General features: G+C 39.7%; 1 protein-coding gene across 1 annotated transcript; it reads right to left on the reverse strand.

Moving 5' to 3' along the window:
* Positions 1-3,899: 3,899 nt before the first annotated feature.
* Positions 3,900-22,762, reverse strand: ELK4 (ETS transcription factor ELK4). Its single transcript, XM_082833763.1, has 5 exons — positions 22,422-22,762; positions 16,654-16,869; positions 14,626-15,501; positions 13,742-13,858; positions 3,900-12,003 (listed from the first exon to the last, which is right to left on the reverse strand). The coding sequence occupies exons 2-5, from the start codon at positions 16,858-16,860 to the stop codon at positions 11,905-11,907; spliced, it is 1,299 nt and encodes a 432-aa protein (XP_082689889.1). The 5' UTR covers positions 16,861-16,869; positions 22,422-22,762; the 3' UTR covers positions 3,900-11,904.
* Between the last annotated feature and the right edge of the window lie 2,614 nt (positions 22,763-25,376).

Below are 25,376 nucleotides of genomic sequence, written 5' to 3' on the forward strand. Positions count from 1 at the left end.
ATAAATATAAAATAAGTGGATCGTGGTTCTCAATAACCTGTCCAAGTGGAGCAGTTCACATGCCCCACACCAAAGGCTTATCCTGGAACCATCGGCATTGTCATGTTAGCCAGCTCCATCTGTCATCAACATGGTGTCACAGTGAGAATCTGGCTATAGAGAGAGACCTGGTTCAAGCCCTGGCCTCACCTTGTAGCTATGTGGCCCTGGGCAGATCACTGAGGCTCTTCCAGCCTTGCTTTTTTTGTATCTTTAAAGTGATACTTCTAAAAGAACCTTACCCTACCTCAAAGGAATTCTGAAAGAATTAAGTGAATTTGTGTAAAGCAATTATTATATGCCTGACATAGAAATTTGCTTAATAACTGTTAGCAATTTTTATTTTTAAAACCTCCTCGTTAGCAGCTTAGAAACTGTTCATATGTTTGGTACATATTTATTGTAAATCAAACAGATCCAAATTCTTTTGAAACCTGGTGGTCTAGGGGTATAGTTTTAACTATGCCTGTAAATACTTAAAAGTATTAGATGGCAGCCAGAGTTACTTGTGCAATCTAACCAGAGTGAGTGACTGACCCGGGGGAAAAGAAAGCAGCTATATTTTCCTTGTGGTTTTTTCAAGAAAACATCCTTTTTATACAGATTTAGAAAGAAGAATCAATAGCTGTATCTAAGGTGATCATGATTAATCTGTGAATACAGAAAACAAGATTGAAACAAATCTAAGGGTACCTTTCCTAAAATAAAATATTTTAAATTTAATAAGCATGTTGTCCATTATGAAGGACAGTCGATCCTTTTATAAAAGCTCAGAAACAAATGACCAAATGTTCCCCCAAGACAGGTCTCTCTCATACTGTAGGTTCCCATGGCTGATACTGTAGAAGAAACAACACTCTGAGGGAGGACTGAGAACCACTGTTCCCTCTTACATATGATCAGAATAAGGGGAAGCAGGTAGGTTTTATACCACACTTCAGTATCAGTTACAGAGAAAGTAGGCTTTTTTCCTGATCTTCTTTGAAAGGTGTTGACATCTCAGAGTGCTGTGGAATCACCCTGTTCCCAGATTTCCTTCTGCCACTTGGATGTGGGAATCTAACCCATCAGTATACCAGAATCTGGAAGTATACCAGATTCACAGTGACATAAAAAGTCTTTTAGAGAATTCATGTATTCATTTAAAAAAGATTTATTGATCACCTGCTAGGTTTAAAGCACTGATCCAGGTGCAGATACAGCAGAGAATGGGACAGAAGTCCCTGCCTCACAAAGACAGTAAACAAGTAACGTGCCATAGGGTGAGTGATAATTGAGTGCATAAAGAAAGATAAAGTAGAGAAGGTGGATGGGAAGAGGGAATGTTAAGAGATGCTCCGATGGCCTTTCTAAAGAGGTGTCATTTATGCAGAAACCGAAATGAGAGGCAGGAGCAGCCATCCAAAGACCTGAGGTATTTCCTGTCAGGCTGGGGACACAGCAAGTGCAAGGGCCTTAGACGGAATATGCTTATAGTGTCTGAGGAACAGCAAGCAGGCCAGTGTGGCTAAGTGCGGTGAGGAAGCGGGAAGAGTGGCATATAAGTTGGGGTGGTAGCTGGGGGCTCAGATCATATAAGCCATGGTAGGAATGTAGTTTTCTGTTTTTTTTTTTAGTTAGGTGAGGTTATTGGGAGAGTTGTGGGCAGCAAGGGACGTGATCTGATTTACGTGTTTAAAAGTAATACTCTGGTTGTTGTGTGAAGAAGAGAGAGGCTGTGGAACAAGGATGAAACTGGGGACACCAGAAAGGGTATAATTGCAGTAAACTATGTAAGAGATGGTGGTAGCTTGGACAATGTTGGTAGCATCAGTAGTCAGAGTGACTGGGTTAAAGTATATTTTGAAAGTCAAACTGACAATTTGCTGATAAATCAGGTGTGGGGCATGAGAGAAAGATGGGAATCAAGGATAACCCCAAAGGCATTTGACTTGTGTTATGGGCATGTGATAAGGCCATTTACGGAAGACCTTAAATGGTCTTCCTTAAGGAAGACAACGGGAGCGCTCAAGAGTTGTTTCAGGACATGTTCATTTTATGATGCTATCTTGGACGTCAAGAAGGCTGATAGATATAAAATCTAGAGGTTAAAAGAAAAGTCAAGCCTGAAGATACAAACTTCGTGGTCACCTACATATAAAGAATGTTTAAAGCCACGGGACTGAATGAGGTCATCTAGGGAGTAAATGTAGAGAGAGATCGAAGATTGAGCCTTGGGATTCTGCAACACCGAGAGGTTTGAAAAAAAGAACAGGATCCAGCAGAGTAAATGAGAGAAGCAACCAGAGAAGCAGGAGGAAGTTCAGGAGAGAATGTGGTTTCCTGGAAGGCATGCGAAGAATATCTTAAGAAGGAGGAAGTAATCAGTGCTGCTATAAGGTCCCATGTGGACTGAACATCGGCCACTGGATTTGGCAATACGGAAGGCGACCTTGACTAGAGAGGGGTTTCTATCAAATGATGTGTATTCAAAACATACGAGAATCATAAAATCAACTCTGTTCCAGCAACCTCCTTGCCACCAATGCTTGCCACCTAACTTGCACAGCTATTAGAAATTATTGTCCCTGTTTCATTTTTCATTATATAATGTCTTCTTATTGGAAAATTATTCCAAATGAAGTCAACTTCATGGACTCCCTTCAGTTACAGGGTGTATTCCAGTAAGTGCAGTGCTTTGTAGTGACAATCAATGTGAAATCTTACAACTGTTAATGATTATCTCCTACCTAATAATGCCAGTTACCCAATATTAGGATATTCGTTTTATCATTAGATGCATCTGTGAAACACAGAAAGTATTGATAATTGCAAAATAGACATTATGCCTCTCAAAAGAGGACGTGTCACCAGTCAGAAAGGTTAGAAAATGGTGGATTAAACAGGTTGTTTTTTTTTTTTGCGGTACGCGGGCCTCTCACTGTTGTGGCCTCTCCCGCTGCGGAGCACAGGCTCCGGACGCGCAGGCTCAGCGGCCATGGCTCATGGGCCCAGCCGCTCCGCGGCATGTGGGATCTTCCCAGACCGGGGCACAAACCCATGTCCCCTGCATCGACAGGCGGACTCTCAACCACTGCGCCACCAGGGACGCCCTAAACAGGTTTTTTTTCCACTAAAAAAGATTTCTTAGAGCTTTTAATATTCTGATACGCACTTCAACTCTCCAAGCGGTGAAGACCCCATTTCCCAAACTTATTCGCCCTCGTGGGACTACCGTTCTAGGCAATGCATTTTGAGAACATTGGTTTAGGGGAATCCAGCAGTCCTCACAAGTGGTTACCACCCACTGTGCTGAGCGAACATTGCCCCATCATCTGAAGGGACATCTCACCAGGGCTAGTGAACTGTCGTCCCCTGCGGAACAGTTTGTTCCTCTTATTTTCATCTAGAGATATGAAACAGAGCTCTGATGTGATTCTGCCACCTATTAACCCCACTTTCCCCCATGTATATTTTATCAGACCAGTTCTAAAAAGGCCTAACTTCATTTGCTGAACAAACTGAAGTCTCTAGTTTCTAATCTCAAAAACTACGTGAAGAAACAGTGCCTGGAGCGGAAATAAGCAAGAGCTGCTTCTTACAAAGGACTGAAACAAAAGAACCTGATTAAAATTTAAATACTTTTAAAAAATGTAAATAAATTTTAAAAGTAAAATAAAAAGATTTCACAAGGAAAATAATTTTTCTAGCCAGTCAGTACTCTTTTAATTCCTTTTTGTATCAACAGTCATTTTACAGTTTCCCCTTTTCACTACCTATCTCAACACAGGCTTTAAATATTTTAATGTAGATACACATCAAATAGTTGAAGGCCAGGTTTTAATGATAACCTTTGGGAAAGCGGAACTTTCCTTACCCACATTTAGCACAGACGGGAATATAATACACAAAGACTACCTCAATAGATGTGAGAGGAGGGAAATAATTCAGAAAGTCATTTTGTTAAAAATATTTATTTAAAAAAATACAATTGTCCATATCAAGTTGCACATACATCTATTAACATATCTATAATTTTGGACTTTAATAAATTTGATACAGTGCTTTCTTAAAGCCAGCTTGCCATTATACAAAGCAGATTCCTCTGACAATTCTTATATAAAATAGTTTTTAAAAATGTATCATCTTTCTAAAAAGATGCATATCATCATTACAGAATTTAACAATATTTTTGCATAAAACTTGAAGCCGTAGAAAAAAAAGATCACCTGATTGGTTATTCAGAGCAACCCCTTACTATGTCTGGAGGTGCCCTGAGTATCAACTACACTTTTCCCTCCTAAAAGCAGCATATTATAAAGCCCTCAAAGTGCCAGCGCATATTCTTCCTCGCCAACCTAAACTCTGTAAAGTTTTTCTGCCACACGCATGTAGAGCTGAAGGCTCCGGCTACAGCCATACTAATTACCCTAAAACAACATCCCTTAGTTTCCCAACACGTTAAGTCAGACTGCTTAGCTAGAAGATGTGGCAGTTTCTCTCCAGCTGCATCAGCAATTAATGTGATTTTAATAAATGTTAGCAGTTACCATCATTTGAATTGCTTTTTTAGGAAAAAGAAAAGAAAGTGATTTTAATACTTCAAAGGTCTCCCTCATGTAAATTAAACAGATTAATCAAGACAAGTTGTTAATGACACTTTAACAATAATGCAGTCTTTTGGGTAGGTGTGCACTGGCATTATATGTAAGTATTCTGTTTATACAAAAGTAGTGGATACTAGATATTATGAGAGATAGATTTCAATAAAATAAACAAGGGGAAAAATAAACAATGAAGTAACTGTCTTCTCAGCTGAATGAATCGGAGTTTAAGAAGAGCACCCTGACAAGTTCTTATTACAGAGGCCAAACTAAGACGCTGAGGTAAAAGAATACATCTCTCTGTGTTAACACCACAGCAGACATATGCTCTCTTTCTGACTTACATATTGGGTGGGCGAAAATCAAAAGTTTAACGGTATTTAATTTTCAAGTGTTATCCGTACTTGAAGATCCAATAGGGCTCACAGAAAATTATTAGTTTGTTCTTCAAAGGACAAAATTGTACACTTTTTTAAAGCCAACTTGATTATCTAGTGTAAAGGGCAGAATTCTAAAAAACTAAGTCAAAACTTTTATTTGCCTCAAACCAAAGCCAACCAGTAGCAAAATGACTGGACTGAGTTTCATATTTAATCTTCCCTACCCACAAAGATAAATGAAACTGCTAGAAGGTAAAAGTGAAGAAATACATATGATTGTGACTAGAAAAGGTCGAATGGCCAAACCAAATAAATAGGCCTCAAGTAATCAAAAATTAATTGCATTCATTTCTATCTTTACATATATGCATCTCAGCTCACGTCACTAATACTGAACAGGGAAGTTCATACAATATGCTACTTTATCACATAAGCAATGAATGTAATGTACACTTAAAGGCCCTTGGTAATACTGCCATCAAAAACAAAAAGCATGAAATGTCTTAGAAAGGACTGTGTCCCCTACCTGACAGACAATAAGCAACAATGATTAAACAGAAAAGAAAGTTAAATTTGGCGAATTCACAAAGTTGAGTATAATCCACCAACTGCAAACCATTAAAAGTCATACATTTCTACAAAGCAGAATATTAAAAGCTTGTAAATTATTTTAAAGCATCCTAGCCAAAACAGCATACCTTACAGAGCCTAGAATGGCTCATTGGGTAATCCACTTATCCCTTCTCCAAACAGTCAAGTTCCAGAAAACATAAGCAAGCAATAAACCTTAACTTCCCTGACCCTCAATATCCTCAAGGTGAAATTAAACAAAATAATCATTAAGTGCTTCCAGTTATTAAAAACAGAACAGTGCTAATAATGGTGTCCCAAAAAGTGCCAAGTGATTTCATACCAGTATATGGCATTCCCACCCCTGAACTCTAGGCAAGCTTGAATGATGGACTGGCTAGAACTCAGGCCCAGCCACAGGGCACCTCCCCACCCCCAACCCGTCCAGAAGATCCCAGGCCTGTCCTCGCAGGGCTCATAATCCTTGGAGGGGACAAGAACAAGAACGGGCCCTTATGAGATGGGAAACAAGGCAAAGTTGAGAAGACCATTCAGCCCAAGATACTCTTGAGTTTTCTGCTAATGCTTTCTATGTACAGTTCAAAAGGATGAATAAGCTACAATGCCAGAATTCCTCCACCACTATTTCAATCATGGTTAAATCTGTATTTTAGAAATACTACGTCTAGTATAAACCTCCTCTCTGAGAAACGTAGAACCCAACGTAACAAGGATTTTACACAAAAATGTAGAAGTTTTTAGAAAGAACATTCTTATTTGCTCAATAATACATGAATATAAGAAAACAGTTTAAGATGACTTTGCTTAGAGTATGTCACATGTAGCACTGTACAGTATTTCTAAAGAGTAGACAAGCAATTAGTCTTTAAGGCCTATGATTCTATGCATTTAGAAAAACAAATGTGCAAGGCATTAATTTTTAAAAAGTGACAACTGCAAAGTGCAGCCAATTTTTGTTTTTAAGTTTTAGTATAAAATAGCCTAGGAACCATCCTAGACTAGGATGACCATATGTTCCCTCTGAAAAATAGATTTATTTATACACGTACACACAAACATATACTCAGTCAATACATCAGTATATATACACACACATGTATGCACTCAGCCAATCAGAATGACTTGGAAAGAAATGCTCTAGTTTCCCAAAATATTTTAAAATAAAAACTTAAGCCTCATAAAACTTCTTGATCTATATTATACTCAAAAGATTAGCGTTCAAGAGACTATGTTTGATTGTATCCCTCATAAATTTTCTTGTTAAAGGTTTCATTTAAAACGTTAACAGCCTGAATTTCCTGGTTTCTATAGAAAGCTTAGAGCCAACCTTTCCCCTCTCACGCAAACCACTCTGATTTCCATCTTCACAACAACTAAGTGTGGATGGCAGCACCCTAGAAATTGCTATTTCTGGCAGGCTGTCAATCTACCACAATTTTTTTTTTCAGAAAAGTAGCTTGAAGAAACTGGCAGCTTCAAATGGAACATTTATACTACATCAATAACTCACCTTTTCAGTTCTGCTCTGTTTACAGGTAAAAACATGACTTTCATCCTAACAGGTTCCACCAAGTACGAGAAATGAAATCAAACCGCCTTCTTTTCTTGCTTAACACACCACCACCCACAAGAATTCTAGATTCTAAGATTAAAACTTCAACTTCAGTAAGCAGAATTCTGATGACACAGAGAAATAACAGGGCACCTTGTTTCAGGCAACACCAGCAGCATTAAAAACAGTAACAACTGTTTATTTAATTGTTGATTAATTGTTGACCCCAAACCAAGAAGATAATTAACCAAACACTTTCCATCGAACTAATTCTCTGGTCAGAGTACCTGCTCAAGATAATTATGGCTGGCCTCCACTTCACTATTATGAATTGAACAATTAACTTCTCAATTCCATCCTGTCACACCCTCAGATCACAGACTACGTACTTCATGAAGAGTCTAGTTTTCCTGTTGCTGTGATCCTTCACTCAGAGCTCCAGGCTTCTGCACAGAGACCTGCACTTGTCGCCATACTTGTTTACACACCTAAGAACGGCACCTCAGCACAATTCTAGATTTCTGGCATGGGTAAATAAAATACATACAATAAATGAAGTGATAGATAGAACAGACCCATCAAGAAAATATTTATTTGTTCAGATGCCAAAATGTTACCCAAAAAAATAATAATAATAAAAAACTTACCGATGCAGCAAGAAACTGGAGGTTGTTATGTATTTTAACATAAAGCAACTCGAAATAATTCTGAAATTGTTGGTAAAATATAACTTTAATAAGGCCAAAAGAAGTTTGAGAGCAGCTAGTAAAATAAAAGTAAATTATAAAGTCACACCTAATATGAAAAGGAAAGAGACAACAGGCTGTCAAAAATAATAAGCATGAAGCTCTGGAAAACATTTGGTAATGGGCTATTTGGCAATGTATGAAAAAGAAATTTCTCATGACAAAGAAATAGGAAATTTCAGAAAGTTGATGACAAGCTCTGCTGAAAAATTCCTAATCTCTACTGGAGATTTTACATGAAAATCAAATCAAATATGTAAAGGATTTCCCCATATATCACAACCAAAGCTTCCACGTTGTATTTTTCAAGATTAGACTGACAAACAAACCCTGAGTCAGGGGACTTTAGAGTACATGCCTCCAGGGGAGTGCACAAGACAATCTACTGGATGCAGGAAAAAAATATTAGAATTTCTACTCAAGATGTATTTTTATGCCATCCTTAATTTCTGTTTTGTGTTATGTCTTATAGTGTATATAGGACTTTAGTATAGCAGTATATAACTTAACATATATACATATAAATTTGCAATAGGGTATTTGTGTTCAAAGCCTTTTATTGATCAAGGTGTGTGTTCAAAAAGGTTGGAGACTGCTTTTCTGAAATGCCAGTGAATGGCTCTAACGTGCATAAATTCACTAGAAACATACAAAACTGCCTTTGAGAACTTTAGAATCATAACACAAGTTCTGAGATCAGGATGAAACGATGTCATTAGACTAGACATCACACAATGCCAAGTGTGAATGGCACTGAACTGATAATATCAACAGCCTGCAGTTACAGTTCCAGAATTCCAAGCCTCTGATTTACTGTCTCCTCCAAGCCTAAGTAACACACAGTATGGAGAAAACTAAAAATGTGCCATGTAAATAGACTCAACAGTCAGTGCTGCCTTTTTTGATCTCTACTATAGTATGTAAATCTTCAAGGAATTGTAAAAAAAAATCCAGTGTAAAAAAAAATCTAGTACCCTTTTACTATAGGCTCATGGGCTTATTTTCCCCATCAAAATCTAAAGAAAAAAATTACTGTTACCTGTATTTTAACCACCAAGATGTAGAAAAATTAAACCTATATTTTAACTCTAAGAAGCATAAGGCTGACCTTTTGAGGGTTTCTGGATTCTTCAATCATGTATAAAATTTTAAAAAATCAATGGAAGTTTCCACCTTTGAACACATAAAATATGCCATGAGGAATATTATATCACAAAAGCACTGTGACAAGCCAAAAAGAAAAAAATTATTTTAGAAATTATGTGAAAATCCACCCTAGGGTGAAATAAATGCAGTGGTTCACTGGCTGAGTGTGTGGCTCTGAGCCAACTGTGTGCCCCCCTTCTCAACTCCAAGGTGGTGGCTTAAAATCAACCACAGAGGGAGTAACTTACATGATGGGAATCAGCAAATGCTACAATTTAAGGGCCTTTTTTTTCCCTTCAGAGAGCCTGGTGGTTAAACATCTCACAGCATACAACTGACTAGATATCGGCCAGAGCAAATGAAAAGTTAAGCTAATCACAGCAGAAGTCGCAAAAACTCACTAAACCTGCTCCCCTATCTTAACTTGGGCTCCTTTGGCCAACCAGCATTCATCCTGGCAAAGTGACTAGTGATGGATACCAGCTACTGCTACCAAATATAAGTCTCTCCAGTGAATACTGATCTTAAGTGGTATGTCACCTTTTGATGCTAAGAAGAACTCTGTGGATGTTCAAAAAAATAACAAAACAGAGACTTTTCCAGGAAGGAGGTAGTTTACAAATAGAACGATCTGCCTCATACACACTTGCACTTAGTTGCAGTTTCATTTCACTTAAAAAAGTGAACACATACATACACACAAACACACACACCAACTTCCCCAAAACAGTTGATCTCAAAGAGAAAGCAGATCATCATCAACCTCCTAAGGCCCACACCTCTCAGAGACTTCTGGGAGAGGTTTATAGGCAGAGGACTCACTAAAACTGGTTCCTAGGAAGTTGCTTTGACCGAGTTTTCATGGTGCCCTTGGTTCCAGGCACCCCTGTGCTGAGACGGTTAATTATCAAAGATACTATCTATGAAAACAAACCAATGGCTTTTCTCCTTTGACTCAAAATAAGATACTTTTGTGCTTTCAAAATTTTAAATATCTAGTTAAATCAAGCCATCAATATTTACTTATCTAATGTACAAAATGTGAATTAACCTAATAAAAACTAGTCCAAAGTGCTGCTGAGCAGTCTAATTTCAAAGAGGCATGCAAACGAAATGATTCAATGTGGGAAGAAAATCCAGTATGTCTGTTCCCCATCACTACTGAACACTGCCTTTCAACACTGCTATTGCACATCTCAGGAACAGAACTTTTCAGCTGATAACCACAAATGAACCAGTAACAGTCTCCAACACTACAAATATAAAGGCAGCTCCCTGAATACTGTCCTTCTGCTACTAATGAACTAGCATAGACATCTTATGCTAGAGTTTCTCCATATTGTATAAAACAAAGTGAACTTTATGTATCTGGAAGATGCTGGTTTATAGCAGTGTCACTTTGAGCCCTCAAGTCCTTACTACTCCCTTATTCCATTTACTTCAGGTGGTTAATTATAGGAACTATTTCGAGCGTTAAAAGACTAGTTTAATGGGCAGGGTGGTGGTGGTGGTAGCAGCATATCATCTGATCCTGGACTTTAAAGCCAAGTTTTTCAAAAGACTCAACTGTGACGTTGGTATCAAATCAGTTTAGGGGATCAACAAATCTGTCTGCACCTGGCACTGATTACTATATGGTAGTATTTTATAAATTTGGTAGAGATGAAGGCCTCAGTTTTTCACTACTAATATGAATAATCCAATCCCTATGTATGAGCATTGCCAAATGAACTCTGCTCCTTTCTTATTAAAAAAAAAAAAAAACTCAAAGAAATAAGCATATCTTTACTTCACTACAGATTTGGAGGCTTCACTTTGCTTTTCATCTTCCTAATTACATTGTTAAAAGTATCACAACCTCTAACAACCTTAAATTTAAAAGACAAATATACGGTAGAAAATGGGATAAAATGAACAGAGAAAAGGGTCCTTCATGCCGGTACCTTCCAACTGAGAAAAGCCCTACATGTTGTTTCAAGTTATTCAATTGAATCTTCGACTCAGAGATGCCTCAACATTTCAAACCCCAGGTTCATCTCCCTAAAAGCCATCATTTACCATACTGTATTCCGTGGGTGTGTAATCATACCACCTAGAGAGCAGATGACATTTCTGTGCCAGATATGGGGTCCCATGTTCTCACTGGTTGTTCCAAATACTGTTTTAAGGTCCCGGTTTAAAAATCTCCCTAAGTGGGAATAACCTAGCTCCATGCTCTGTTGACAGGTTCAGACAAGATCATACATATGGCTAAGAGATCCACCCTGAATAAATGTAAATAAGATGCCTTTTTGTGGAGTTGCTTACATATGTTATAGTTCATAGCAAAACAGAATCTACCCAATAGTCCTGCTCCAATCTTACTTGGTGTGAATAGGAATGATTCTTTTTCCTCTACTGCTTATGCACAACTCAGTATTCAACAGAGCACATTAAAGTCCTAAAGATATGGCCAATTTCATTTAACTAATATTTCTTTATATAACATGCTCAAAGCATAATTTTTTTCCTGGCCAAAGGGTCCCAATAAGGCAGGAGGAGTAACTTTGTTCTTAATTCTCTTGCAAAGCATAGCTAGCTGCTAAACCCCACCAAAAATTTCTTTAACACAAAGTTCAAAATATTTTTTAAAAAGAAAGAAAAAGAGGGAGGTGGAGTCTGGACTCCAATTAAGGCATTTTTATACACAGTCTAACTTGAGTCCTATTCAAAGGGAATCCTAAAAAAGCATTTTTAATGGAGAATGGCAGAAATCACAATAGTCTATTATCAGCATTGTGATGTATCAATTGCTCACTTTAAATGTAATCATGTTGGGTGTCTCTTGGGTGTTATTCCTTGGTTCTCTCATCCCACAAGTGCATAGGTTATGTTTTCTGTAGATCTGGGGAAAATGGGCCAGGGGTGGAAGGTCCATCCAGGCCAGACAGAGTGAACGGCCCATGACTGTTCAGCACAGAAGGAAACTGAGAAAGAAAATAAAACACATTATCATCCTATTATGCAACCCTAAATTTCACTTTCTGTCCCTATTATATTCCCTGAGGCAGAACATGACATCTACCTGCAGTGGCTCACAGGACAAAGGCAGTAATTGTTTATCATGGAAGAATATGATGTCACAGAAACTTTTAAAAAATTGTTTGTCTTATATGTTAAATATTAACACCCTCCAGCGCACCTTGATGGAATGGAAAGAACAAACCTATACTTTCCCTCAGATGCTAAGGTACACAGGTTCACACTTGACTTCAAATGAAGGTTTTAAAAGTTCAGTAAATGACAGTATGCACTACAGAGTATAATTCAATTGTATAGCAAATCACAGACTATCAAAAAGAGGTCCAGAGGAGATGCCCATCTCTTAACTGCTGCAAATAGTTGTAGGATGCTCATCCTACAAAAGGGCTCCCCATCATGTATTCTGAGACCAAATGTATATGGAGATTCCAGGCTGGAGCTACATGAGCACTATGACTTTCTCTCTATAATTCAATTATCTGTTTGTGAGAGGCAAAGAAAAATGTAAAATGAAATATGGAAAATTCTCAACACTCTATTCAATAATTTATAAGTTTTTGCAAAAAACAAATTGCAGAAGTAGTAAGATTTTTAATTTTCTTTCTTTTTCTCCCCCTCACCATTCCATTTCCAAAAGAACAAATGAAAATTTAAATTACAAAATCTAAGAAAATCTCCCAGGGAGTCACCCTTGAATAAGTGAATGAATCAACTACAAGAAAGCCTACAAGTTATGAAGTCTAGATGTTCTGGGCAAAAAAATGGTTTAAAGCTGTGAGACCGGGACTTCCCTGGTGGTCCAGTGGTTAAAAATCCACCTTCCAGTGCAGGGCACAAGGGTTCGATCCCTGGTCGGGGAAACTAAGATCCCACATGCTGCGGAGCAACTAAGCCCGTGAGCCACAACTAGAGAGCCCAACTCGAGAGAAGCCCATGCGCTGCAACTACTGAGCCCGTGCGTTCTAGAGACCACGCGCCACAACCAGAGAAGCCCGCACGCCACAACAAAGAGCCCACGTATTGTAACGAAGACCCAGCGCAGACAAAATTAAATAAAAATAAATAAATAAATACCTTAAAAAAATAAGATTAATAATACCTGCCTTGCAGGGTTTTAATAAATAAAGCAAGCTGTGAGACCTTTCCTAAGATCTTGGTTAAGAGGTAATAATACAATATTCATTTTTAAAAATATATATATTTAAAATGCTGATGAATATCAATTCTGAGTGAGGGGGGAAATGGGAGTATTTGATACACTATTCTCAAGAGTTTTCTCTATTTTTTTAAAGTCCTCAGTTAAAAGGGGAAACCCCTCTAAAAAAAAAATATATATATATATATATATATATACATTTTCTTTTTTTAGAAAAGAGGATTTCTAGCATTTAAAATGACCAAAAACAATTGGATAGGCTCAAAATCTACTACAGTTTTAAACAATTCTTGATCTAATTCAAATGTATGGGATAGTAAACAATGAAAAAGAAACTCTGCCGTGAATATTTATCTGAGTTGTCTGCTGGCCAGAAAATTAACACTTAGAAATTCAAAAATAAATCTAAGGAATACTTATTAAGTAGAAGTTTTACAGTGATTAACTGAAGAGTGGATACTGCCTTTTTGCCTCTTTCTTCATTTACCACACCCCAATTACAGAAGACAAGCTTTTATGTAATTTACCTGGAAAAGTGTGTTAGCACCTTGTAGCCTGGCTGGACTTAGGGGAGCAACAGGGCTGAGAGTACTCCAAAAGTGGATACTGGAGAGCAAGGGGCTCGGAGTCAGTAAGATGGGTGTCTGCAATACACAAACCAAAAATATAACTAAATGGCTTATCAGGATTATGTTTACCCTTGTAATACACAAATAGCTCTGAATCCAAATATTGTCCTATTCTCCACTCCAAGTATCTCCAAGTCGGAAATCTTATCATGAGGAAAAACTCAGAAATTACTTTTACAACCCAAGTAAGATAAAGGTCAAAATATTTTCTAACCCGTTTTTGGTAGAATCTTTTCCAAATAGAAAAACAAAACCAATCTGAATTTTGGTATGGAGAAATTATGGGTAACTGAGTCACAAACATATTTTCCCCTTAATAATGTGTAGGTCTAGGAGTAATCTAACTATTTAAATGTTATATGAGATGAGCAAGTTAAGAAATAGCTAATGAAAATAACTGCACAAACTTGTAAGGACCTCAGGATCTGTTGTCTTCTAACTTGAGATTATCACTGTTGTTTTATATGACCCCCCCACCCCCCAAAAAAAGAGCGAGCGAGAGAGAATATACTTATTTTCTTTAGGAGAAAGTGGAAACACCAAATACTTACTTACTTGTAGAACAATGAATTTTTTAACACAATACTCCAAACCTTTTATTTTGACAATCCTAATTGAGGTGAGGAATTGGGTTACTTTCACAGGGTCATATAACCTTCTGTAAGGCAAGCCTATGTAGCCAAATGAGAACTTGAGGTTATAAATTCTGGATTTGTTTTAAAAGGTGAGTAAAAACAAACAAAACAAAAAAAATGCAGCACTAATAAGAAAGAAAGTGTTACCTGCGAAAAAAGTGCTGGCGTAAGAGAAGCTGTAGGGAGAGATGGGCTTAAGATTCCCAGTGGGCTTGGATCACTGCCCGTGATCACCAGGGTTGGTGCCAGCTCTAACCCCTTGGGTTTCTTGGACCTTGATGAATTATTTGTTTTGTCCTTTTCTGGCAAAGCCAAATCCTGGTCTTTAGGCTCCAGGGACAAGTCCTCCGGAAGTTCCATTGGCTGAGAAGCCACTGATTCCATGTCTGTGTCCATGTCTGGGTTGGAACTCAGTGGTGGTGAAGGTGTTCTAGAAGGCTCCTGCAGAGGGGACACGGACGAAATAGGTGGTGTGGTGGTAAAAGCGGCAGTTACACTAGATGCAGAAGTTGGTGCTTCCAGAGAAGGCAGTCTGGGGGAAGCCAAATTCTCCAACGCTTGCATAGTTTCTTCTGAAGATGGAGAAATACTTGGGCCAGTAGAAATGGCAGCAGCAAGAGGTTCAACTGGTGGCTTTTTGGCAGGTGTGGTTACAAATTTGATAACAGATGGTGTTGGCTCCTGAGGAGATTTTTTCTCTGCCAATTTCTCAGCTGGATTCTCAACCTTTATAGATTTGAAAAGCTTCCTGTTGGAGGAGTTCAAAGAGTTGAGAGTAAATGAAGAATATAAGCCAGAGTGTATGTAGTCATTGCGGCTAGAGGTCTTGGCACCAGGCTGTGCTGGCTTCTCTTTCCCGCCATTCTCCACATCTTTGGAACTGTTGCTGCTGAGTTCACTGACGCTTAAAGCTTCACAGTCTCCCTCAACCCTGCCCACTGTCATCGGATCCATGTTCAAAATCTCTGGGTACGAGACAAACTTATACACAAACTTCTGACCATTCACTTTTTTAATGATATTCTGTAGATAAATAAAATAAACACTCTTAGACTTTCTTAAACTTTTCTTAAGCATTTCTTAAACTTTACCCACCCCCCATGAAAAAGCTGACCTAATGGGGTTCTCTATTTGATAGGTAGTTTACTTGAAAGCTTCAAAATCATCTAAATTTATCTAGCCATACCAAACACAGTTCCTACTATTATGGAGTACAAGTTAAAAACATTTAAATGTCTTATTAACAACTGAACTAATATGTTACATCAAAGCTGAAAGATTTTAATTGCTTAACACTGTCAGCTAAGTATCTGTATGAAGTCAAAAATTTCTGAACTGCAATCTCAAATAACTCCAAAGGTACAAGCCATTCACATGCTGAGGAAGCAAAAAGGAATTCAGAATATTACTTCTGCTAAGGTTCCTACTTCCTTCAGAAACTCCAGCTGCTTCTTACCTCATCTCTCCATACAGGAAAGCTGATAACATCAACCATTCAAAGGTGAAAGAAATTAAGATCCCAGCTTCTCACTTTAATTCTACCCATTTGAGCCATTTATTTCACTTCAGTGCCCAAGAATGTATTCAAAATAATAAGAAATTAAACAAAAACGTTTTAACTAAGAAATCACATCTAGGTATAAACAGCTATTCTTTAAGGTATTAATTTGTGTTCCAGGTTAAACTAAAAAGTAAAAATTAAGTAGAGCTAAAAAAATGAGTAAATATGAGACAATTTTTAAAGTAAATTATGATATAAACAAGAGTATTTATTCGTCCTCAAGAATCTCAAAGTTCCTTTTCCTTATTCCAACTCTATAATCATGTTTTCTTTAAAGACAACTGTAATTAGGAATAATATATGAGCAATGGGAGCTGGGTACTGAATAAGAATTTGCAGATATACACCTGGAACATTTACATCTTTCATCCTAATTCCAAACTGCTGAAGCTGTAAAATAAATTGAATTAAAATAAACCAGAACAGTGATCATTTCACAATGTATACAAATATCGCATCATTATGTTGTACACCCAAAACCAATATAACTTTATGTCAATTATACCTCAATTTAAAAAAATTTCTTTTAATAAATAAACAAACCAGGACATTAGTGCCTCTAACCTCACCAGAAGAGAAGGATCAATTCTTGTTTTGAGGTGGATGTGTATTACCTTCACATAATAGTATCTGAGGGCTCGGCTGAGTTTGTCATAATTCATATTAGGCTTGTTCTTTCGAATCCCCCAGAGACGAGCCACCTCTTCTGCCTGCAAAAGCTTGAACTCCCCATTATTAGAGGTCCAGCAGATCATGTGATCGTTCTGAGGCTCCTTTAGGAGCTGAAGGAGGAACTGCCACAGGGTGATAGCACTGTCCATAGCAATGAGCTGAAAGAGGCATCGGGTAAGATACACAATTAACAGCCAACCGTATATGTCAGACACTGTTTTAAGTACTCTAACTGTATCAGACTAATTACTCATTTTATCCCCACAACAATCCTATAAGACAGATACTACTGCAGCCTCATTTTACATGTAAAAAACTGATTCATTAAAGAGTTAAGTAACTTGTCTAAGGTCACACATGTAAATGGTGGAGCTGAGATTTAAACGCAGGCAATCTGGATCCAGAGTCCAAACTCTTAAGCATGCCACGCTGCTTAAGAAAAGTCTTGATGTGAGATAAAGCTAGTTTCATAAATTGCAGGAGCAGACTGACGAATGCCAACCAGTAGAGTATCACTGTTATTAAATTTTATCTTAAAAACTCATTGTCATATTCTCTGAGGAGACCACCATTTCAGCATCTATCTAAATTAGCCCAGCTGGTTTATTTGCCAGGATATGTTGTGTGTCTCAGGGTGGCCCAGAGGTATAGAGAATAATCTACTTTTGCTCCACTGGTATTTCTCCTCCAAATAGTTTCCATTATCATAAATGTAATTTACACACTTTGGCAGCACTGAAAATTCAGCAAAATGTTCCCTAAGTTACAAGTCCTGTCACCATTCTGTCCACAGGGATTCCACCTGCATAGATCCTCCTTTTATTTGATTAGCAACCTTTATTTGATTACCAAGACTGGAACTGAAATATCTTTCAGTATCTCAAGTTTTAGGATCTTCCTATTTAGGCCAGAGTTTCCTAAATTCAGCACTATTGATATTTGGGGCCAGATTATTTTTTTGTTCCAGGACGCTGTCCTGTGCATTGTAGTTTAACAACATCCCTGGCCTCTACCCACTAGATGCCAGTAGCACCTCCTGCCCAATTTGGCAATCAGAATGTCTGCAGACATTGCCAAATATTCTCCTGGGGGGACCATATCATCTCAGTTAACAACCATTGGTTTAGGCAATGGAGCAGCAAGGAAATGTTCTCACAAAGTTATTTTCCTCACAAAAACTTCCAAACACCTTGTTTATAAGGAAGAATTTTTTAAAATATTTTTTAAACATCTTTATTGGAGTATAATTGCTTTTCAATGGTGTGTTAGTTTCTGCTTTATAACAAAGTGAATCAGCTATACATATACATATATCCCCATATCTCCTCCCTCTTGCATCTCCCTCCCACCCTCCCAGGAAGAATTCTTTAGGGCAGAAACTCTGGCCATATATAAGCACATTCTAAAAAGTCTATAATTGAACTTGACACACACACACACACACACACACACACACACACACAAAACAAAAAACCTTCCTTTTTAAATCTATGAATTAGATCTCACTGGATCAAAACAGGACTTAAATGAAATCAATTCTGTTAAAATACTTAAAAACAGGTAAATCGACTACATCAAAATTTAAAACTTTTGTGCTGCAAACAATACCATCAAGTGAGAAGACAATCCTTGGAATGGGTGAAAGTATTTTCAAATAATAAGGGACTTTCATCAAAAAGTATAAAGAATCCTTACAATTAAAAAACAAACTGAAAATAGGCCAAGGATTTGAAAAGACATTTCTCCAAAAAGTAATACAAATGTCCAACAAGCACATGAAAAGATGCTGTCATTAGTTACTAGGGAAATTAAAATCAAAACCACACAAGATACCACTTCACACCTACTAGGATGGCTACAATCAAAAAGACAGATGATTTAAGTGTTGACTAGAATGTGGAGAAAAGTGAAACCCTCATACATTGCTGATGGGAATGTAAAATGGTGCAGCCACTTTGGAAAACAGTTTGGCATTTCCTCAAAATACTAAACACAGAGTTAACATATGACCCAGTAATTCCACTCGTAGGTATATGCCCAAGAGAAATGAAAATATGTCCACACAGACACTTACACAGGAATGTTCACGGTGGTATTCATAATACCCAAAAAAGTAGAAACCACCCAAATGTCCAACAACTGATGAGCGGACAAGCAAAATGTAGTATAACCACAGAGTGGAATATTAGCCAGAAAAAGGAATGAAATACTGATATGGGCTACTTCAGTGGATGAACCTTGAAAACATTACCCTAAGTGAAAGAAGCCAGCCATTTATATGAAACGTCCAGAATAGGCAGAAAGTTGATCAGTGGTTGCTTAGGGCTGGGAATGGGGAATGGGTGGGGAGAAGAAAAGGGGAGTGACTGTTAATGGGGTGATGAAAATATTCTAAAGTTAGATCGTGGTGGTGGTTATACAACTCTGTGAATATACGAAAACCACTGAACTGTACTAAGTAGGTGAATTTTATGGTATGTGAATTATATCTCAATAAAGATGTTAAAAACAAACACTACAAACAATACAAAAGTTAGGCCTGAGAAACCTAACTCTAACTATGTACAACTCACAAAGGGTCAACAATGTCTGCTTCCAAAAAGGGCAAAGATGAGGAACTATACTAGAAAATACCTGAGTTTCTGTAACTTCTGAGACATTCAAAAAGTCCTCCAATTATCCTGTTATCACTTCGAAGCTGGTTATACAGAGATACTGTCATCCAAAAGTAGAGTTGGGAAAATAATAAAGAATAGAATAGGGGAGATGCCTCCCACATTTACAGAGTTAATGGAGAAACAAGGCCATGAATCTAAGTCTCTTTCATCACAGTCATAATATTCTGTTCATTAGGGAAACCATTTCCCTAGATGGATAAAAGCATTCACATCACCAGTGGGTTGTAAAGAAGTATTACATTATTAGATACTAAGTGATAATAATGTACAAATATGAAATGCTACTTCAATGCTTTTATGCTCACTAGAAATCATAGTTTCCCATAGCCTCACTTAAGCTGGGTTAAAATAGAGGTTTTATATTATATCCATCAAGTATTGGGCGGGGAGGTGGGGGGGGATGGTCCCTGCCATTTCTCTGACTTTCCTGCAGAGGCTTTTCTTCTGATAATGCCTGTTCATGGCAAGTTACTTTTTAACTACATATGTTTCCCATTTAAACAATTATTTGTTAGTCTAAATCTGTTACAACTACTTCCCAGTAAATTTCAGCTTAACCAGAGAACTCAGTCTCCACATTTCCAAACATCATCTTCATTATCAACAATGCTTACAGCAGTGTGTGAATATGTGTGAGAGAATGGTAATGGTGATGATGTTGAAGCTAGAAAGGAGGGGAAGAGGAGAGAGGAGGAAAGAAGAAAGTGAACACGGCAGAGAACCGGAATCTCAAGACTATTACAGATTTGGTGCCTGTAATTCCATTTATTTTTGGAAAAATTCCCCAAACCAAATCCTAGAGTCTTAATGCCTATCATGCAGATAGTGCTTGAACCCTTCAGGTTTATAATTGCTAAGCAATACACGCAAAAAAAAGGAAATAACCATCAACATCTCCACAGTGAGTACACAAGTGCCATCCTGAGCAAATGGGAGGTGTTCCCAAGGTGGTGTCCGTTTACCTTCCACCTCTCCCTTTGGTTATTAGGAGAGTGTGTACTGAGCCAAACGCTGGTGGGGCTGTTGCATACTGCAGGGCAGAACCCAACTGTGTGCAAAACGCTGCAGCTTCTCTAGTGTACTTCACAGTGCATCGGGGATGGGAAATGGCTGTGAAAGAAAATGGGCACTGTGGTTTTGGACTTACGTACTGGAAAAAAAAATTTCTTTTGCGAAAAACTAACAAAGACATAAAATGGACATCCTCAGTGGGTACTTTAAAGGAATATTTTACTCATTCAATTTTGATAACAGTTTATTCTTTAGCTGAAAAGGTGGTGAACCACTGGGCGTATAGTTAAGCTGAACCTCTTCATTTTAGTTCCTAAAAGTGTGCTATTAATATGAAATTCAACAGTTTCTTCAGCCATAAAAGAGAATTAAAGGAAAAACAGTTACAGAAGACAGTTATTTAAAATTACAAAGAGTGAAATAAAGTCAAAAATATTAAATACTTTTATTCTCAGTCAAAAAACCCCCAAACCCTTTATTTTTCTTCTCACGAAAATCTCAATGTTTGTACAATTACAGTTTTTTCCAGAAGTTAGTTTTAAAAGAGATTTTTAGTAGAAGTATAATGAGGGAGGGAAATACTTAACTGATCCAAATGAAGGAATCTGATTTTTGAGGGATTAAATGTGGAAAACATAACTGATTCTAACTTAACACTTCAAAGATAGTAGATTAGTTCCTGTGCTAAAATGAAAGGAGCATGTTGAAGTAACTCATTAGGGAAAGGAAGCCTCTATTAAGTGAAACCTTTCCCACCCTAAACATGTTTATGATACACATAGTCCAGTTGCTGTGGTGACCCATGGCCCAACCATTTTTCAGAAACAGTAGTTAAGACCCCAAAAATAAATGTCTCCAAATTCAGAGTGCTGCTTAAGTAAAACAAAAGCAAATTATGAAATGTATCAAGCCTAGTTTTGACTTAAAATCATCGTAGTTGTCAAAAAGTAATCTGATGTATCTAACTGTACAGTATCCTATACTAACAGAATATTGAAAGTGTACTGTTACATTACCATAAAACTTAAAAACAACATTTCCCTAAATGGATTCCACTTAACGCAGTTTTAACATTTAAACAAAATTAAAGAGGGGAGAGTTCCTGAGGGGGAAAACTGAATCACAATACATTTTAATGAAAACACCACTGACAGTCTTAAATATTGAAGCATCAAGTTTTCCACGCAGTGGGGCGGTGAGGGAGGGAGGCTCTGATCCACCAACCAAAGAGATGGGTGAACCGTTCTGATGAGGAATAAAATTCCAGAGTCTTTCTTTAAATGCCCTAAACTTCAAATAGCAATAGCTTGGGAAAAAGCCAATTGTGTATCGTTTGACTACTTCAGCCAACAATGCCCTTTATTTCCTGCCAAAGCCAGTTAATATTCAGCCCCCAAAAGATGTTTCCAATTGATCTTCTTAGGCATGAAGAAGCCACCAGCCTCGCGGCAGCTGTACATTAAGCGGAAAGTAAAGAGGGGAGGGGGTTTGCGGGAGAGAAATAGAAAAAGAAATGAAACTTGACACCGGATGAATAGCGAGCTTGGGGACAGGAAGAGACACGGATGACCGTGTGCCCCCGAGGAGATCAAAGTCCAGAGGAAGAGCCGCAACCTCACCGGGCCTGGGTAAGCACTGAATTACTGTACTTTCACTTTCCAACTTCCTGTCACTACAGAAAGTCAGAATTGCTCCCCTCTTGCCCCCACCCCCCAAAAAAAACATCACTGCGACCTTTTGCCCCAGGGACCTCGCGGTACCAAATAAGGGGCTAAGAGAGCGGAGCGGGTCGCGCCCCATCTACCTGCGCGCCTCGGGGCTAGGGCCGCCTGAGCGGGCGGGGCGGGGCAGGGGCGGATCCCTAGGGGAGCGCGCGCCGCAGGCCCCGCGCCCGCCCCCACGCGCTCGTTTCCTGTTGTGCAGCGAGCCCCTCGCCCCCGCCCGCGTTCCCCGCTGTTGGGGGGGCCTCAAGACCCCGACGGGGTGCGGGGTGGACGGGGCGTGCGGGGCTGGCCGCTCACCGAGGCCGCGCGCGGGGCTCCCTCTGGGTCCTCGCCTCGAACACGATGCTCCTCTCCGCCCGCCGCCTTCTCAAGCTGGGAGCTCGAGGATGGCGCGGCAGCCGCTGCGACCCCCGCGGCGGAGCCGGAGAAGGCACCGGCGGCCGAGCCAAGCCCGCCGGGTGCCCGCAGCCGCCCGCATCTCCCGCCGCCGCCGCACCAGCCGCGGCTCCTCGCGCCCCGCCCTCCCCGCCCCCACACGCGGCGGCGGCGGCGGCGGCGCGGGTCGTCGGGGCCGCTACCCGCCGGGCGCGCGCTCGGGGCGTTCTTCGCCGCGGCCGAGCCTGCCAATCGCTCTGCGGCCGCCGCCACTCTCAAACCCCCCGGCTGCGTTGGGGCCCCTCCCCGACGCCGGAGCTGACGCGCGTCACTTCCGGGGGCGGGAAGGGAGGGGCCAATAGCACAGGGGCTCTGCCAGCCGCCGCCGTAGCAGTTTCCGCCGCCGTCCCCATCCCCGTCCCGGTTTTGGGGGGCCAGGGGTGCGGGCGCGGCTAGGGTGCTGTTTGGGTTTCTCCGCTTTGCACTCTCCGCTGGATTACTAGCCAGTTGCTGTTTACTGAGGCCCACGACCCGAAACCGCATTCCGAAGCTGCCACATGGGGCCCCTCCGTGTCTCCCCCGCCCGAGGGAAGAGGTGGCGCTCGCCAAGCAGCCTCCAGGGGACCACTTCTGTTGTTGCGAAACTTAAATGTGAGGGCTTCTCCTTCCAGGCCTCCCGTCCTGCCTTCCTGGCTGGGTGTACAGAGAGGTCGGTATTGCCACAGCTTTCTCATCGAAGTGCCAGATCCCAGGGCACTATGAACACTTGACAAACATTAAATCAGCACTGTGGTTCTCTAGTGCCGGAACTGACAAATGGAAACACTGGTGTCCTGGGGAAAGCTCGTTCTGGCGTTGGAGTCGGAGACCTGGAATCCATCCGTGGCTCTGCCTCTCACTAACTCTTCAGTCTTAAGCAACTTTCTTTACTTCCCAAAACAGTTTCAATATACGTAAAATGGAGAGAACCCAATCTCTTAGAACTGTAATGATTAAAGGAGATAAGGTGCATAATCACCTCGCGGAGTGTCTAGCCCATAGGTTCTCATTAAATAACAATTTTTAAGGAACCAGGTCACACTTGGTACAAGAAACTGCTTGAACAATTTAGCAGCAGAAGGTATAACCTTATGCTGAACAAAACCTCCAAGAAATATACTGTGTATCCCATTTAACAGGAAACCAAGGACAGGCCAGTGTCTTACTAGCTGTGTGTCCTGCAATGAGTTGCTTCACCACTCTGAACCTAAGTCCCCTCATGTAAAATGAAGATAATAATGTGCAGCATTGCTGGGAAGATAAAATGTGATAAAGTCTGTAATGTGCTTAGTGCATTACCTGGCACATAGTAGACACCCAGTAAGTGGTGATGTCATTTATTTTTGCCTCCTTCTCGTCCCCACAGTTGAATTCATGGTTTAAAAAAAAAAATTTTTTTTTTTTTTTGGCCTTTGTAAGTAGCTTTCAGGATCTTAGTTCCCCGACCAGGGATTGAACACTGGCCACAGCAGTGAAAGAGCGAATCCTAACCACTGGACCCCCAGGGAGTTCCCCATGGCAAAATTAATTGAACTCACTGAGTGAAATGGGATCATCTCAGGGAGATCTAGTCAATACTCTGTAATGACCTATATGGGAAAAGAATAAAAAAGAGTGGATAGGGCTTCCCTGGTGGCTCAGTGGTTGAGAGTCCGCCTGCTGATACAGAGGACACGGGTTCGTGTCCCGGTCCGGGAAAATCCCACATGCCACGGAGCGGCTGAGCCCGTGAGCCATGGCCGCTGAGCCTGCGCGTCCGGAGCCTGTGCTCCGCAACGGGAGAGGCCACAACAGTGAGAAGCCCGCGTACCGGAAAAAAAAAAAAAAAGAGTGGATATATGTGTATGTATAACTGATTCACTTTGCTGTACAGCAGGAACTAACACAATATTTAAATCAACTATCCTCCAATAAAAATTAATTTTAAAATATAACCGATATCATAAATTAAAAAGGAGACATCACCATCCATCCTATAGATATTTAAACATGATAACAAAATACTATGAATAATTTTATGAAGATACATATGAAAACTTAGTTGAAGGGAAAATTCCTAGAAAAATAATTTAATAAAATGGACAAAAAAGAAATGTGATCCTATCATCCTTTTGAAGGCTTTGGGAAGAGAATCATCACTTTAATTTCCAACCTCCTCCATCATAATACAGAGTAATTATAACACATAGAGGTATTCGTGGAAAAGCAATGCCAGCTAAAGATGTTAGCTTTTCGAAAATAATTTTATGACATATTTTCATTAAGAAATATGTGTTTTATGCGACTGACATGCTGCCTGCTGCGCTAAGGAGGCAACTAAGAAATAGGTGTTTTAAAAGGAACGTGCAACATCTGAAAAGCAATAGTGCTCTTGGCCCCCACTACAAGTTTTTTCCTTGAAAAACTTCCATCTTAGAAACCAAGAGGGGGACTTCCCTGGTGGCGCAGTGGTTAAGAATTCGCCTGCAAGGGACACGAGTTCGAGCCCTGGTCCGGGAAGATCTCACATGCCGCAGAGCAACTAAGCCCGTGCGCCACGACTACTGAGCCCGCGTGCCTAGAGCCCGTGCTCCGCAACAAAGAGAAGCCACCGCAATGAGAAGCCTGCACACCACAACAAAGAGTAGCCCTCGCTCGCTGCAACTAGAGAAAGCCCGCACACAGCAACGAAGACCTAACACAGCCAAAAAATTAATTAATTAAAAAAAAAAGAAATCAAGAGGAAAAAATAAGAATTATTAAGGTAGGCTGCTTAAGGTACACGCATTGGAAACATTTGTTTATGGGAAGATTTCATTTTAAAGCCCCATACCAGGAACAGTTAAGGGTTGTAGAGTT

This window comes from Leucopleurus acutus, assembly GCF_964270905.1.
Source record: "Leucopleurus acutus genome assembly, chromosome: 2".
In the NCBI taxonomy this organism is placed as follows: domain Eukaryota; kingdom Metazoa; phylum Chordata; class Mammalia; order Artiodactyla; family Delphinidae; genus Leucopleurus; species Leucopleurus acutus.

Excerpts from the sequence above, each read along its gene's own strand:
- ELK4 (XM_082833763.1), bottom strand. The coding sequence starts at position 16,860 with ATGGACAGTGCTATCACCCTGTGGCAGTTCCTCCTTCAGCTCCTAAAG. Across the intron at positions 15,502-16,653 it reads TCAGATACTATTATGTGAAG|AATATCATTAAAAAAGTGAA; the intron begins GTAATACACATC and ends ATTTATCTACAG. Across the intron at positions 12,004-13,741 it reads GTGCTAACACACTTTTCCAG|TTTCCTTCTGTGCTGAACAG; the intron begins GTAAATTACATA and ends TTTCTTTCTCAG.